This window comes from Puma concolor, chromosome E3 (assembly GCF_028749965.1).
Source record: "Puma concolor isolate L17-30 chromosome E3, mPumCon1.1.hap2, whole genome shotgun sequence".
NCBI lineage: Eukaryota > Metazoa > Chordata > Mammalia > Carnivora > Felidae > Puma > Puma concolor.
The window spans coordinates 41,617,955-41,630,066 of record NC_141682.1 but is presented as its reverse complement, the minus strand read 5'-3'; the positions used below and the strand labels follow the sequence as shown (position 1 = coordinate 41,630,066).

The following is a 12,112-nucleotide window of genomic DNA, read 5'->3' as shown; positions in this document are numbered from 1 at the left end:
GAAAACCCCTGACCCCACCCCCGCCTCACCCCCCCCACCACCCACAGCCCTCAGCAGAGGCCCTGTGGCCTGGTTCTGGCACGAGTCCCCAGATGCCCCCTCTTAGCGATGCCCGTTCAGAAACCCCTGCCCCTGGCCATACACCCCTGCTGGTCCCTGCCTTACTCAGGACGTCGTCTCCATTCCCCTGTTGCAACGTCCAACTCTCGATTCAGCTCGGGTCACGGTCTCGCGGTTAAGGGGATGGAGCCCCGCGTCGGCCTCTGGGCGTGTCGGCCTCTGCGGAGCCTGCTCGGGATTCTCTCTCTCTTTCTGTCTCTCTGCCCCGCCCCTTCATGCTGTCTCTTTGTCTCCCTCAAAATGAATACATACACAGTAAAAGTTTTTAAAGAAGACGTAATACAACCACGTTATGGGGAAAAGACCCAACAGACCCTCAAGTTTTAACGTCCTTTTCATTTTTTTCTATCTTTAAGTAGGCTCCACGCCCAACGTGGGGCTCAAACTCAGGCCCCTGAGGGTAAGAGTCGCACCCCCCACTGACTGAGCCAGCCGGGGGCCCCGAGATCCTTAATTTTTGAAGGTCTTCTAGCAAACGGCGTCCTTCTGCCGTGTCGGCTCGAGACCCACAGCCGTCTCGTTTCTGGCCGAGCTCGGAACCCCCTGCGCCGCCCGGGGGGTGTCTCCTCTGGCGGCCCGGTGCCTCTTCGTCAGAGTCCTGGCCTTCTTCTCCTCATTGGGAGATTTTCAGCCAGATGCGTCAACACTCTGTTGTTCACAGTTGCCGCAAGCCGTGTTGTGTGCTTTTTGAAAGGACGGGCCTACGCCGGCCGACTCCATCTTGTTCTGTGTCCTTCACCTTGACCGCGCCTCTTCCCCTTGAGTAACCACCACCCCCCCTCCCCTGCCTACCAGGACTCGGACCCTTCCCCAGCCAATGGGCTGAGGCCACAGCCATTACCTCACCAACTGCCCCAAGGCCCCAGTAAAACCTTTGTCCTTTTGAAACTCGCTCTCTCTCCCCGGTATCTCACCGCTGCGTCGTGGCAGGTAGGGGATTGAGTTCGAGCTAGCTCGAATAAAGGCTCTTTTGCTTTTACATCGGACTCGGCTCCCTGGTGGTCTTTGGGGATCACGAATTCTGGGCATAACATTTGGGGGCTCGTCCGGGATCGCCAAGACCCCCGAGGGACCCCCGACCCGGAGAGCCTGACTGGCCACGGTTAGTGTCTGTTTGTTCCGTCTTTTCTGTGTGAGCTCATTTCTGGAATTCTGGTAGTGCCCGACGCGGTCTAAGTGGACGCACTGGAGGACCATGGGCCGGGAGTTTCAGAAGACGTTCCGATCCTCCCTTCTGGAGGGACGTGGGATCCCCTCATCTGTTTTGGGGGGACGTGCAATCCCCTCAAAGGTCTGAGACGAGGCGGGTCTCTCCCGCTGGTCGGCGTGAGGCCGTCGTCTAGCTCTCGGTTTTGGAGGGACGTGGAGTCCCCTCAAAGGTCTAAGCTAGCTTTCAGTTTTGCTTCCATGGAGTTGGAAGACTTTCTAAGGGCCCTCTGTTGGTCTGCTTATGTGTTTCTCTGTTTTGTTCTGTGGACATACTGGACGGACCTTATGGGACAGACTCAGACTACCCCTCTACCCACCCTCGTGGCTTAAGCCCTTCCTAGCCCCACGTGGGACGATTGCCAGCAGCTTTTGCAGGTCCTGGTCATGACTGAAGAAAGAGAAAGAATCCTCAGTGAGGCCCCAAAACTAGTTCTGGGCATAGACGGGAATCCCACCACCAACCAGGCTCAGATAGATGCCTCCTTCCCCCCCTTAACTCGGCCCCAGTGGGATTTCAACATGGCAGAAGGTAAGGAGAGGCTCCGGGTCTACCCCCAGACTCTAATGGGGGGTCTCCGAATGGCTGCTAGAAAGCCAACCAATTTGGCCAAGGTAGGAAATGTACAACAGGGAAAAGATGAATCTCCGGCTGCCTTTTTAGAACGGATCATGGAGGCATTCCGTACCTATACGCCCATGGATCCAGAGGCTCCGGAAAGCAAGGCAGCTGTTATCATGGCCTTTGTAAACCAATCGGCCATAGACATTAGGAGAAGATTACAGAAAATAGACTAGGAGAAAAAGTCTGCAGGACTTTCTGGTGGTAGCCGAAAAGGTATATAACAACCGGGAGCCTCCTGAGGACTAGCAGGCTCCCGCCATGGCGGCTGCCAGCAGGAAGCAGACTCGAGACCTGGCCAGAATACTACTAGCTACCACTGCTGACTCCCCCGAGGAACGAGACCGCCATCTCCGGCAGCTGGCAGACGACGCAAGAAAAGGTAAAGGAACCACCAAGGGGGGGAAGCAGAGGCTGCAGAAGGATCAGTGCGCATACTGCAAGGAGATAGGGCATTGGGCCCGAGATTGTCCGAAAAGGGCCGGCGGGAAGGGAGGCAAGACGGATCGAGTAAACGTCCTAGAGCTAGATGAACTGAGTGATTAGGGGAGTCGGGGTTCGGACCCTCTCCCCGAACCCAGGGTAACTCTGAAAGTGAAGGGGACCCCTGTTGACTTCCTTGTCGACACCGGAGCACAACATTCGGTCCTCCGCACCCCACAAGGAAAACTAGCCAGCAAGAAGTCCTGGGTCCAAGGGGCAACTGGTATGAGCCAGTATTCATGGACTACCCGAAGAATGGTAGATTTGGGGATGGGCTGGGAATCCCACTCCTTTATGGTAATACCAGAATTCCCATACCCGCTGTTAGGACGGGACTACTGACCAAGATTGGAGCTCAGATAACTTTCAGACAAGGGGGGCCTCAGGTCACCGATGGCAAGGGCCACCCCCATCCAGGTCCTGACAATGAAACTGGAGGATGAATACCGCCTCCACTAGGAGGCGCTCCCGAGAGAGGATAATATAGACAGATGGCTTCAAGAATTCCCCTCGGTTTGGGCAGACACGGGGGTGGGGGGGTGGGGAGGGATAGGACTAGCCGCTCACAGGACCCCGGTCCTGGTAGAGGTCAAGCCAGGAGAGAGTCCGGTAAGGATCAAACAATACCCCATGTCTCAGGAGGCCCGGAAGGGGCTCCAGCCACATCCGGAGACTACAAAGCCGTAGGGGTACTAGTTCCTTGCCAGTCTCCCTGGAACACCCCCTACTGCCGGTCAAAAAGCCTCACACAAATGACTACCGACCGGTACAAGACCTCCGGGAAGTAAATAAGAGGGTCACGGACATACACCCAACTGTTCCCAACCCATATACTCTCTTGAGCTCCTTGGCGCCCTCCAGGGTCTGGTATACGGTACTAGATTGAAAGGACGCCTTCTTCAGTCAGCCGCTGGCACCCCAGAGCCAACCCTTGTTCGCCTTCGAGTGGCATGATCCAGAAGAGGGCTACAGTGAGCAACTCACTTGGACACGGCTACCTCAGGGATTCAAAACTTCACCCACCATCTTCAACGAGGCACTACAGGAGGACCTGGGTGAGTACAGAAGGGAGCACCCTGGCCTCGCCCTCCTACAGTACGTAGATGACACCCTGATTGCTGCCGACAAGGCCAAAGACCGTGAGCGAGGGACCCAGGACCTGCTGGCTACCCTGGGGGCCTTAGGGTACCGGGCATCCGCGAAGAAGGCTCAGATATGTAGCGAGAGGGTTTTGCTGAGATCGCCGGGCCCCTATATGAAGCTACCAAAGAGGGGAAAACATTTAAATGGGCTGAAAAAGAAGAAACTGCCTTTATCAGTTAAAAAAGGCCCTCCTAAGTGCCCCAGCCTGGGCCTACCAGACATTACGAAGCCCTTCCACCTCTTTGTAGACGAACATAAGGGAATAGCAAAAGGGGTTCTAACTCAAGCCATAGGACCCTGGAACCGCCCGGTGCCTTACCTGTCCAAGAAACTAGACCCAGTGGCTGCCGGCTGGCCGCCATGCCTAAGAATTATTGCGGCGACAGCACTCCTAGTCAAGGACGCAGACAAACTGACCCTAGGACAGGAGATCTGGATCACGACCCCGCACGCCATTGAAGGCGTCCTGAAACAGCCTCCGGATAGATGGCTGAGCAATACACGTATGACTCATTACCAGAGCCTCCTACTCAACCCTCCACGAGTGCGGTTCCACCCCAGTGCAGCCCTCAATCCTGCCACCCTGCTGCCCGACCCTGACCTAGGTGCTCCCCTACATGACTGTGCGGGAATCCTGGAACAAGTACATGGATTCCGGACGGACCTGACCGACCGGCCCCTCCCCGATGCTGAGGCTACTTGGTTCACTGATGGCAGCAGCTTTGTGCCGGACGGACACAGGTATGCGGGTGCAGCGGTGGTCACCGAAACGGATACGGTATGGGTGGAGGCTCTACCGTCCGGAACGTCAGCCCAGTGAGCAGAGCTCATAGCCCTCACCAAGGCACTAACGTTGGGAGCTGGAAAACGGCTTAACAACTACCGGACCGAGGAGACCCAGTTTTCCCAGACCAGCCCAAATACTCCCAGGAGGAGTTACAGAGGATCAAGAAACTCCCCATGGCCCAGGAGATAAAGGGATGGTGGTATACACCTAACAAGGAGCTCTTGCTGCCAGACCAGCTCAGAGTCTCAATATTAGAACACATGCATCGGTCTACTCACATGGGGGCCCGAAAATTAAAAGACTTAATCTGACATGCCGGAATCAAGATTCACCAACAGGACACCAAAATAGAGCAAGTTGTATCTTCCTGCAAGACCTGCCAACTCACAAACGCGGGAGCCACATCAAATAAAAAAGGGAACCAGGCTCAGAGGCACCAGACCAGGAGCCCAATGGGAGGTCGACTTCACTGAAGTCAAACCAGGAAAGTACGGTTATAAATATCTTTTAGTATTTACGGACACCTTCTCTGGCTGGGTGGAGGCATGCCCAACGAAGCATGAAACGGCTCAGACGGTGGCTAAGAAGCTACTAGAAGACCTCTTACCCAGGTCTGGTTTTCCTGCCATGGTAGGATCAGACAATGGACCACCTTTTATCTCGCAGGTAACACAGGCAGTAGCCAAGGCGGTGGGGGCAAACTGGAAATTACATTGTGCTTATAGGCCCCAGAGCTCAGGACAGGTAGAAAGAATGAATAGAACCCTAAAAGAGACCCTTACCAAATTAACCATGGAGACTGGCGGGGACTGGGTGACTCTCCTACCGTACGCCCTTTACCGGGTTAGGAACACTCCTGACACTGGGTTTTATTCCCTACGAGATCATGTTTAGCAGGCCACCCCCTATTATTCCCAACCTTTAGTTTCAAGATCAAGAACGTTTTCTTTCCTTGAGAGGGCTCCAAAGGGCGCACGAGGACATTTGGCCGCGCCTCCGTGCCATCTACGAGGCTGGCCCGACCCCGACACCTCATCAGTACAGGCCAGGAGACTGGGTCTACATTAAGAGGCACTACCGAGAGACCCTCGAGCCGCGCCGGAAAGGACCCTACATCGTGGTGCTGACAACCCCCACCGCTCTCAAAGTAGACGGCATCGCGACCTGGGTCCATCACACCCACGTTCGGCCAGCGGACCCCTCCTCGATCCGGAAGGACTTTGTCACGCGATGAGCCGTCAATCGGGACCGACACAACCCGCTCAAGCTCACCCACCGAATATTCGTAACTCTATTAACTCTGCATGTCATTGCTCATGCTGCCGGGAGTCCCCACGCCCCCAAAACATCCCCTGGCAGATCATAGACAGCAGCTCGGGGACAGAACTTAATCAGACTTCCCAGTGCCACCCCAGGGACACTTGGTTCCCAGAACTTTGTGTAAACCTCCAAACTCTATTCCCCTTGTCACCATAAATGCAGCCGGTCCCATGATTGGGTCCATAAGCTACATGACAAGGGAGGAATGAAAGGGCCTATGCCGGCCAACTCCATCTTGTTCTGTGTCCTTCACCTTGACCACGCCTCCTCCCCTTGAGTAACCTCCGGCTCACCTGCCTAACAGGACTCGGACCCTTCCCCAGCCAATGGGCTGAGGCCACAGCCATTACCTCACCAAGGGCCCCTAGGCCCCAGTAAAACCTTTGTCCTTTTGAAACTCGCTCTCTCTCCGGTATCTCACTACTGCGTCGGTGCAGGTAGGGGATTGAGCTCGAGCTAGCTCGAAAAAAGGCTCTTTGCTTTTACATCGGACTCGGCTCCCTGGAGGTCTTTGGGGATCACGAATTCTGGGCATAACATTTTCACAGTCGGAGGTGTTTGTGCGTGTAGACTGAAGATTTCTCGGTTGTTCACACACGTGCGCTCTACTCCTTCTAGAACTGACCTCCCATCGAGGGGGGCTGTGGAAGAACCGAGGCGGGACCTTCCCCTGGTGCGTATCGAGCCCTCAGGGGAGGGGCCCAGCGAGGGCGGGGGCCAGAGGGGCATCGGGACACCGGGCCCCGGCTCTGCTCATCAGACCCCCTCGGCTGCCATGTGACGTGAGACCTCGGCACAGGGGGGCAGGGAGGCCGCACCTTCTTAACCTGGAAGTTATTTTTATGACAAGTGTGGTACGTGCCCCCTGGAAACTCTTGGCGGATATGGACGTACTAGGATAAAAAAGAGAAACAACCAAGAAATCCGTCCTCCTTCCTCCTTCCCTCATCCCACCCAGGGGTTGTCACTGTCCGTTGTTGGGGTGATGAGTTCTAGAACTTTCTGAGGCCTGGGTAGGCCTCGGGCCGGATGAGGTGTGGAGGGAGGCGTGTCTCGCAAGGAAAGGCTCAGAGGGGACAGGGTGAGGGCGGAAAGACAGGACCAGGCTCCTTCACGCCCAGAGCTGCAGATCAGAGATGAAGGGCACCTCGGGCAGGGCGGGGGTGGGGGTTCCTGTGTGCCTGGAAACCAAACCCACACAGCCGAGACCAGGAAAGGTCAGGGCGAGGGCAGCCAGAGCCGAGTCAGCGGCTAGTGTGGGGGTGGGGGCAAGGAGGAGGGGTCCCCCTGCGGAGGCCACCACGTGGGCCCACATGACCCATGTCCCCTGGGCACTCAGAGACCCCAGCAGGCTGGGAGGTCATCCCCGGGGCCAGAGAAGGAAGGCACCTAGGGACAGGACCCCCCTCCCTGTGCCTCAGTTTGTCAAATAGGGGGCAGAAACGGCACAGTGTCCAGAGACATTTGGCGGGGGGCACAGGTGGCCCTCAGAGTTTCTGTCTCAAGCCAGGGCCGGGGGCAGACAAGTCCAGCCCCCTCCCAGGGCCCCTAATCGGCTCTGTCATCAGGCCCTGGCCACACGGCGGACGGTTAGGGAGCGCCTGCTCTGAGCTGGGCAGCTGGGGGCTGTGCCCATCTGATCTGCGGTGAAGACCACGGGACCCTGAGATGGGCGAGGGGGCAGGGACGTGGGCAGCGTGGGCTGGCACAGACGCCTGTCACGAGGGCCTGACTGTCTCCCGGCTCACTCTGGGCCTCGAGCTGGGACCCTCCGGGGCGGCCCCGAAGACCCGACTCCTGGAGGACAAGGAGACGAGCCAGTGTGCCCCCGGGAACCGGGGAGGGCTTCCTGGAGGTGGGGGACACCCATCCCCACCCCTGTCCGGGTGACGGGGACAAACAAATGTGGATCTACAGACAGGCCACCTGGGGCCGCCCTGGTCCTTCTGTGGCCTGTGTGGCCCAGAGCTGGCCACTTAGTGCCAGGGGGCAGCATCCACGGGGCACAAGTGGTGGGGACAGCCATAGCTGCAGGTGCCCAGGAGGAGCAGGTGGGGCCTGCCACGGAGCCTGCCCCTCAGCTCCTCCCTTCTCCCTCCTCCCTCCTCCCACCTCCCTCATCCGTTCTGCACAGCAGGTGAATGACCCCTCCCTGCCCCACCCCAGGCCCGGCACATGGGCTCAGGGCACCCCCTAACCCTGCAGCACACATACATCATGGCCCTGGGGCACCGTGGCCTCCAGCCCCTCACCCGGCTGCCTACCGGGCATTTCTCCCCGGCTGCTGCCCAGCACCTGGAGCTCATACCCAACTCCCCCTGGGAGCCAGCGAAGACCCTCACCGGAAGGTACCCAGATGGGCAAGCACGTCCCTAAAGGGGAGGACATATTGCCATCATATCCAGGTCACTTTTGCCTGGCAACTGGTTAATTCCCAGAACAGACCTTGCCTTACAAGAGAAGTGGGACGGACAGATGAATGGTTGGAAAGATGGGGGATGGAAGGAGGGACGGAATGCAAGGTTGGAACCACGTGGTGGCCTCTGGTGCAGGACAGAGCTGGGGGCTGTGGCCGCAGAGTGGAGCCAACCCTGAGATCCTCACTCTCCCTTGCCAAGCCTGGCAGGACACCAGCCCCAGCGCGGCCCCCTGTACCTCGGGGCTGGCCGACACGCTCCCACGGAGAGCCCACTCCACAAAGACTGACCGCACTCTGGTCGTTCCTCAAGCTCTTTAATTTGACAGACAGCACAGCGAGGCACCCTGGCCTCAGGGACTTCCCGCCCTCCCCCCGGCATCTTCTTGCTCCTTCCCCCAGCAGTCAGGGAAGTCCCGGACACTGAGGAGGCCAGAAGCGAAGGCGGAGCCCAGGCCAGGGACGGGGGCGCAGAGGCTGAAGCAGCAGGCTCTGGGGGGAGGGAGGCGTCGCTTCTCCGGGCCCAGCCGGGCGGACGGCCAGCAGGCCCTGGTCAGAGGCCCCTCCCGATTTGCTGCGTGATCCAGGGCACGTACGTCTGGACGCGAGCGTAGATCCCGGGACGGTTTCTCACGGCACAGCTGTCGCCCCAGCTGACCACTCCCACCAAGTGCCAAGCACCCATCGTCTTGCAGACCAGAGGGCCTCCGGAGTCGCCCTGAGGAAGGAGAGACAGCACTGAGCCCCGGCTGGCCTCCAGCGCGGGGTGGGGGCCGGGATGGACTGGGACTCACCTGGCAGGAGTCCCGGCCCTCGGTCCCCGCACACAGCATGTCGTCCTGGATGATCTTCCCGCCCGCCAGGCGGTGGCTGGTGGCGTTGTGGTACTGCTGGTCACAGACGGCGTTCTCCACCACGATCACCGCCACCTCCTGCAGACGGTAGGGTGGAGGCAGCAACTCTGGGGGAGAGACGTGACCGGAGGCTGGAGCGTGGCCCCCGCTGTCGGCCGCGAGCCTGCGTTCCCGCCCGGATCGCCACCGTGGGTACCCCAGGGTGCAGGGTTCCCATCTCCCTCTAAATTCCTAACACCCGGAAGGTGGATTCTGCCTTTAGTTGGAAGGACCGGAAAGAAAAAGGGGGGGGGGTGAGGGTTTCTGCCCGCCCCCCCAATATCTTCCTCTAAGTTGGAAAAAAGCTAAGAATATGAATTTCCTCATCACAGTGTTGGGTCCCGAGCTCAGTTCTGCTTCAGGGACCCTCCAGCCTCTGGGGTCGGATCTCCCGATTGGGGCGCACATGGGGTGGGGTGGGGGAGGGTGTCGGAAGGAGATTCCTTTCCAGAACCTGCAGCCGCCCACCCGCCAGGACTTCTCCGTGTGGCCAGGTCGGGAAATGCCTCGTGCGGCCCCGAACCCCTCCCAACCCCCACCCCGTACACACGGTGCACCATGACGGTGCCCCAGCCGGTCACCCAGCACTCGTCCTCTGGGGTGACTTCAAGCAGGGCCGACGGGAGCTTCACAGGCCTGACGTTAGCCGTGCATTTCACAGAGTGTGACAGCTGGAGCAGGGCCACGTCCGCACCCAGTTGGGCGTTGATGTAGTCGGGGTGGACGATGACGCGGGTCACATTCAGCAGCGTCCTCCCCCCGTAGAGGTACACGTCCCCGGCATGGATGCGGTAGGCTGCCGGGTCAGCGTCCTTCCTGGGGTCGCAAAGAAGCCACAGAGGCGGGTCCTTTGAGGGCGGCCCCCTCCGCCCCGCCTGGAGCCCGGATTCCCACACCTCCTGATTCGCCCAGAGCTGGACGGCAGCGAGCGGGACTCACCGGGCGATGCAGTGGGCGGCGGTCAGCACCCACTGGGGGTGGATGAGGGAGCCCCCGCAGATGTGCACCCACGAGGCCCAGTTATAATCGTAGACTTTCAGGCTGACCTGCCACGGCCACTTCCCCTGGGGGGCATTGTGGCCCCCGACGATGCCCACCAGCTCGTTTTCAGGGAGGGAGGCTGGGAAGCAACATGAGGGGGGAGGGAGGCCGGGCCTCAGGGCCCGGGGCCGAGCCCCGTCCCCACCTAGGCCTCCCCCGAGGGCACGACAGGCAGCCCCAAGGCCCCCCAGTGACTGGAACTGGAGACAAGGTTACAGGAGCCTCTGGGAAGGGAGGACCCCCGTGGGGTCAGGACTCACCTGGGCTCCCCGCGAGGCAGGTCCCCAAGAAGAAGGGGGTCAGAAGCAACAGCCACAGCATCTGCAAAGAGAGAGGGCACGGAGGGACAGCTCAAGGCCGGAGGGGGCCAGGGGCCTCTGCAGCTGTGCGAGAGGGGACAGCGCCCCTACCTTGCCAGGCTCCACGGGTCTCTGCTCTGGGGGCCCCCGAGGTCCTTTATCTTTTGGCCACAGGAAGTGGGCGGGCAGCTTGGGCAGTGCTCCATTTGGGGGGGGGGGTGGAGGATGGGGGAGAAAGGCAGCTGGGTGTCAGGCTGAGCCCGGGGGCGGCTGCCACCTGGATATGCCATACCCGGCCCATGCCCCACCTAAGACTCGGCCGCTCTCAGCCACGCGGACTGGCCCCCGCCAGTGTCTGCAGCAGAGGAAGATCCCCGCACGCCCCAAGGCAGGCTCCTGCACCCCCGGAGGCCGGGGAGGCACCCCTCCTTACCCCCAGCTCGGAGCACGGGTCCCCAGGCCTCAGGCATTTGGCGACGCAGCGGGCAGACCTTCTCCCCCAGGGCGGGCGGACTCCCAGGGCCCAGGACGCCCCCGCCCCGGCCACCGTTCCTACTTTGGGCGCTTCCGAAAGGAGGGAGGCCTTTGATCCTCTGAGAAGGCCGCCGAGCATCAGCAGAGTGTGTGCAGGGGGGTGGGGAGCCGGTTCCCCATCACACACCCGGGAGGCCAGACTCCCACCCTGGCCGCCCACCCCCGGCTGACTGTGCTTCTCACCACACGTCTGAGCACCAGAAGCCGCAGAGGCTGCGGCAGGCCCGGCCCGGGGCGTTGTCCACCCACCCTGCCCTGCTTCCGGCCAGTGCAGTCACGTCTCTTCCCTCGCATTGGCCCGGCCGTCAGGGCCACGGACGGACCCCCGCACATGGCACAGCGCCCCTGTCCCCGGGCCTCTGTCCTATCCTGAGTGGACAAACCCGGCTTCACAGCCCCTGCCCTTCTGCCCCCCTTCCTCATCGGGAGCAAGCCGTGTCTCCCCTTCCTCAACCCTTGTCAAAGCCCCTGGCCCCTGAGCTCCAAGCTCAGAAGAGCCTCTGTGGTCGGTGGTGACGGTGATTCATGCCCCAGGAACCTGGGGGAGGTGACCAGGAAGGTGGCACACCTTGACCTGGAGCCACCTCCAAGTGGGGACAGAAGGACAGAGGTCCACGATAGCGGCCCTGGGCCGGGGGGCCCGGCCCAGCCCTGCTTGTCCAGGGCACGTGGGCACGGGGCAACGGCGTGCACACAGTGAGCCCAAGGGACCCCAGGAGGCAAGCTGGGGTGGGGAAGTCTGGGTCCGCCATCCTGGAGAGCCCCACGCTAAGCATGGCTGGATGTGAGCGAACAGGAGTCCGAGCAGCCCAGCCCCCGAGGCCGGCCACCCAGAGCCCATCAGAGAAAGCATGGCCTCCAGCGTCTGGGCAGAGGAGAGGGAGAACGTGGGTCCCTGAGGGAAAACGGCTGGCAAGGGAGGCCTGGAAGGAGGGCGCTCTCGAGGGGACAGGACTGCCCCTCCTCACACCCTCCTGCCTCTGGCCCATTGCCCACCCCGGGGACCCCCACCACAGCGTGAGGGGTGACCCCCGGGGCCGCGAACGAGCGCCAACCGTGTGGCTTTCTGCGTCGGTTGTGAGGACCGGGCCCCTCATCTCCAGGAGACGGGCCTCAGCCCACCGTCCCTTGGCCATCCTGGCTCCGGCGGCTAGGCGACCGGGCCGTGGGGGCAGGACACCTGGTCGCTTTGATAGGGTCGGGACCGGACCACCAAGAGAAGGCTCAGCGATGGAAGCAGAGGAAGGA

The 12,112-nt window shown here is 60.6% G+C and overlaps 2 protein-coding genes and 1 long non-coding RNA gene across 3 annotated transcripts in view; 1 reads left to right on the top strand and 2 right to left on the bottom strand.

Annotated features, from left to right (window-relative positions):
- Window positions 1-12,112, bottom strand: part of LOC147573235 (putative serine protease 29) — a 280,540-nt gene that overhangs the window by 264,492 nt on the left and 3,936 nt on the right. The gene's annotated exons all lie outside the window — the stretch shown is intronic.
- LOC147573237 (uncharacterized) lies at window positions 1,678-6,274 on the top strand. The gene is made up of 2 exons (XR_015245329.1): window positions 1,678-1,858; window positions 5,321-6,274. It is a non-coding gene; the product is annotated as an uncharacterized LOC147573237 (long non-coding RNA).
- On the bottom strand, window positions 8,399-10,435 carry LOC147573236 (serine protease 29-like). Its single transcript, XM_086691682.1, has 5 exons — window positions 10,292-10,435; window positions 9,930-10,110; window positions 9,541-9,806; window positions 8,892-9,058; window positions 8,399-8,815 (listed from the first exon to the last, which is right to left on the bottom strand). The coding sequence occupies exons 1-5, from the start codon at window positions 10,350-10,352 to the stop codon at window positions 8,651-8,653; spliced, it is 840 nt and encodes a 279-aa protein (XP_086547808.1). The 5' UTR covers window positions 10,353-10,435; the 3' UTR covers window positions 8,399-8,650.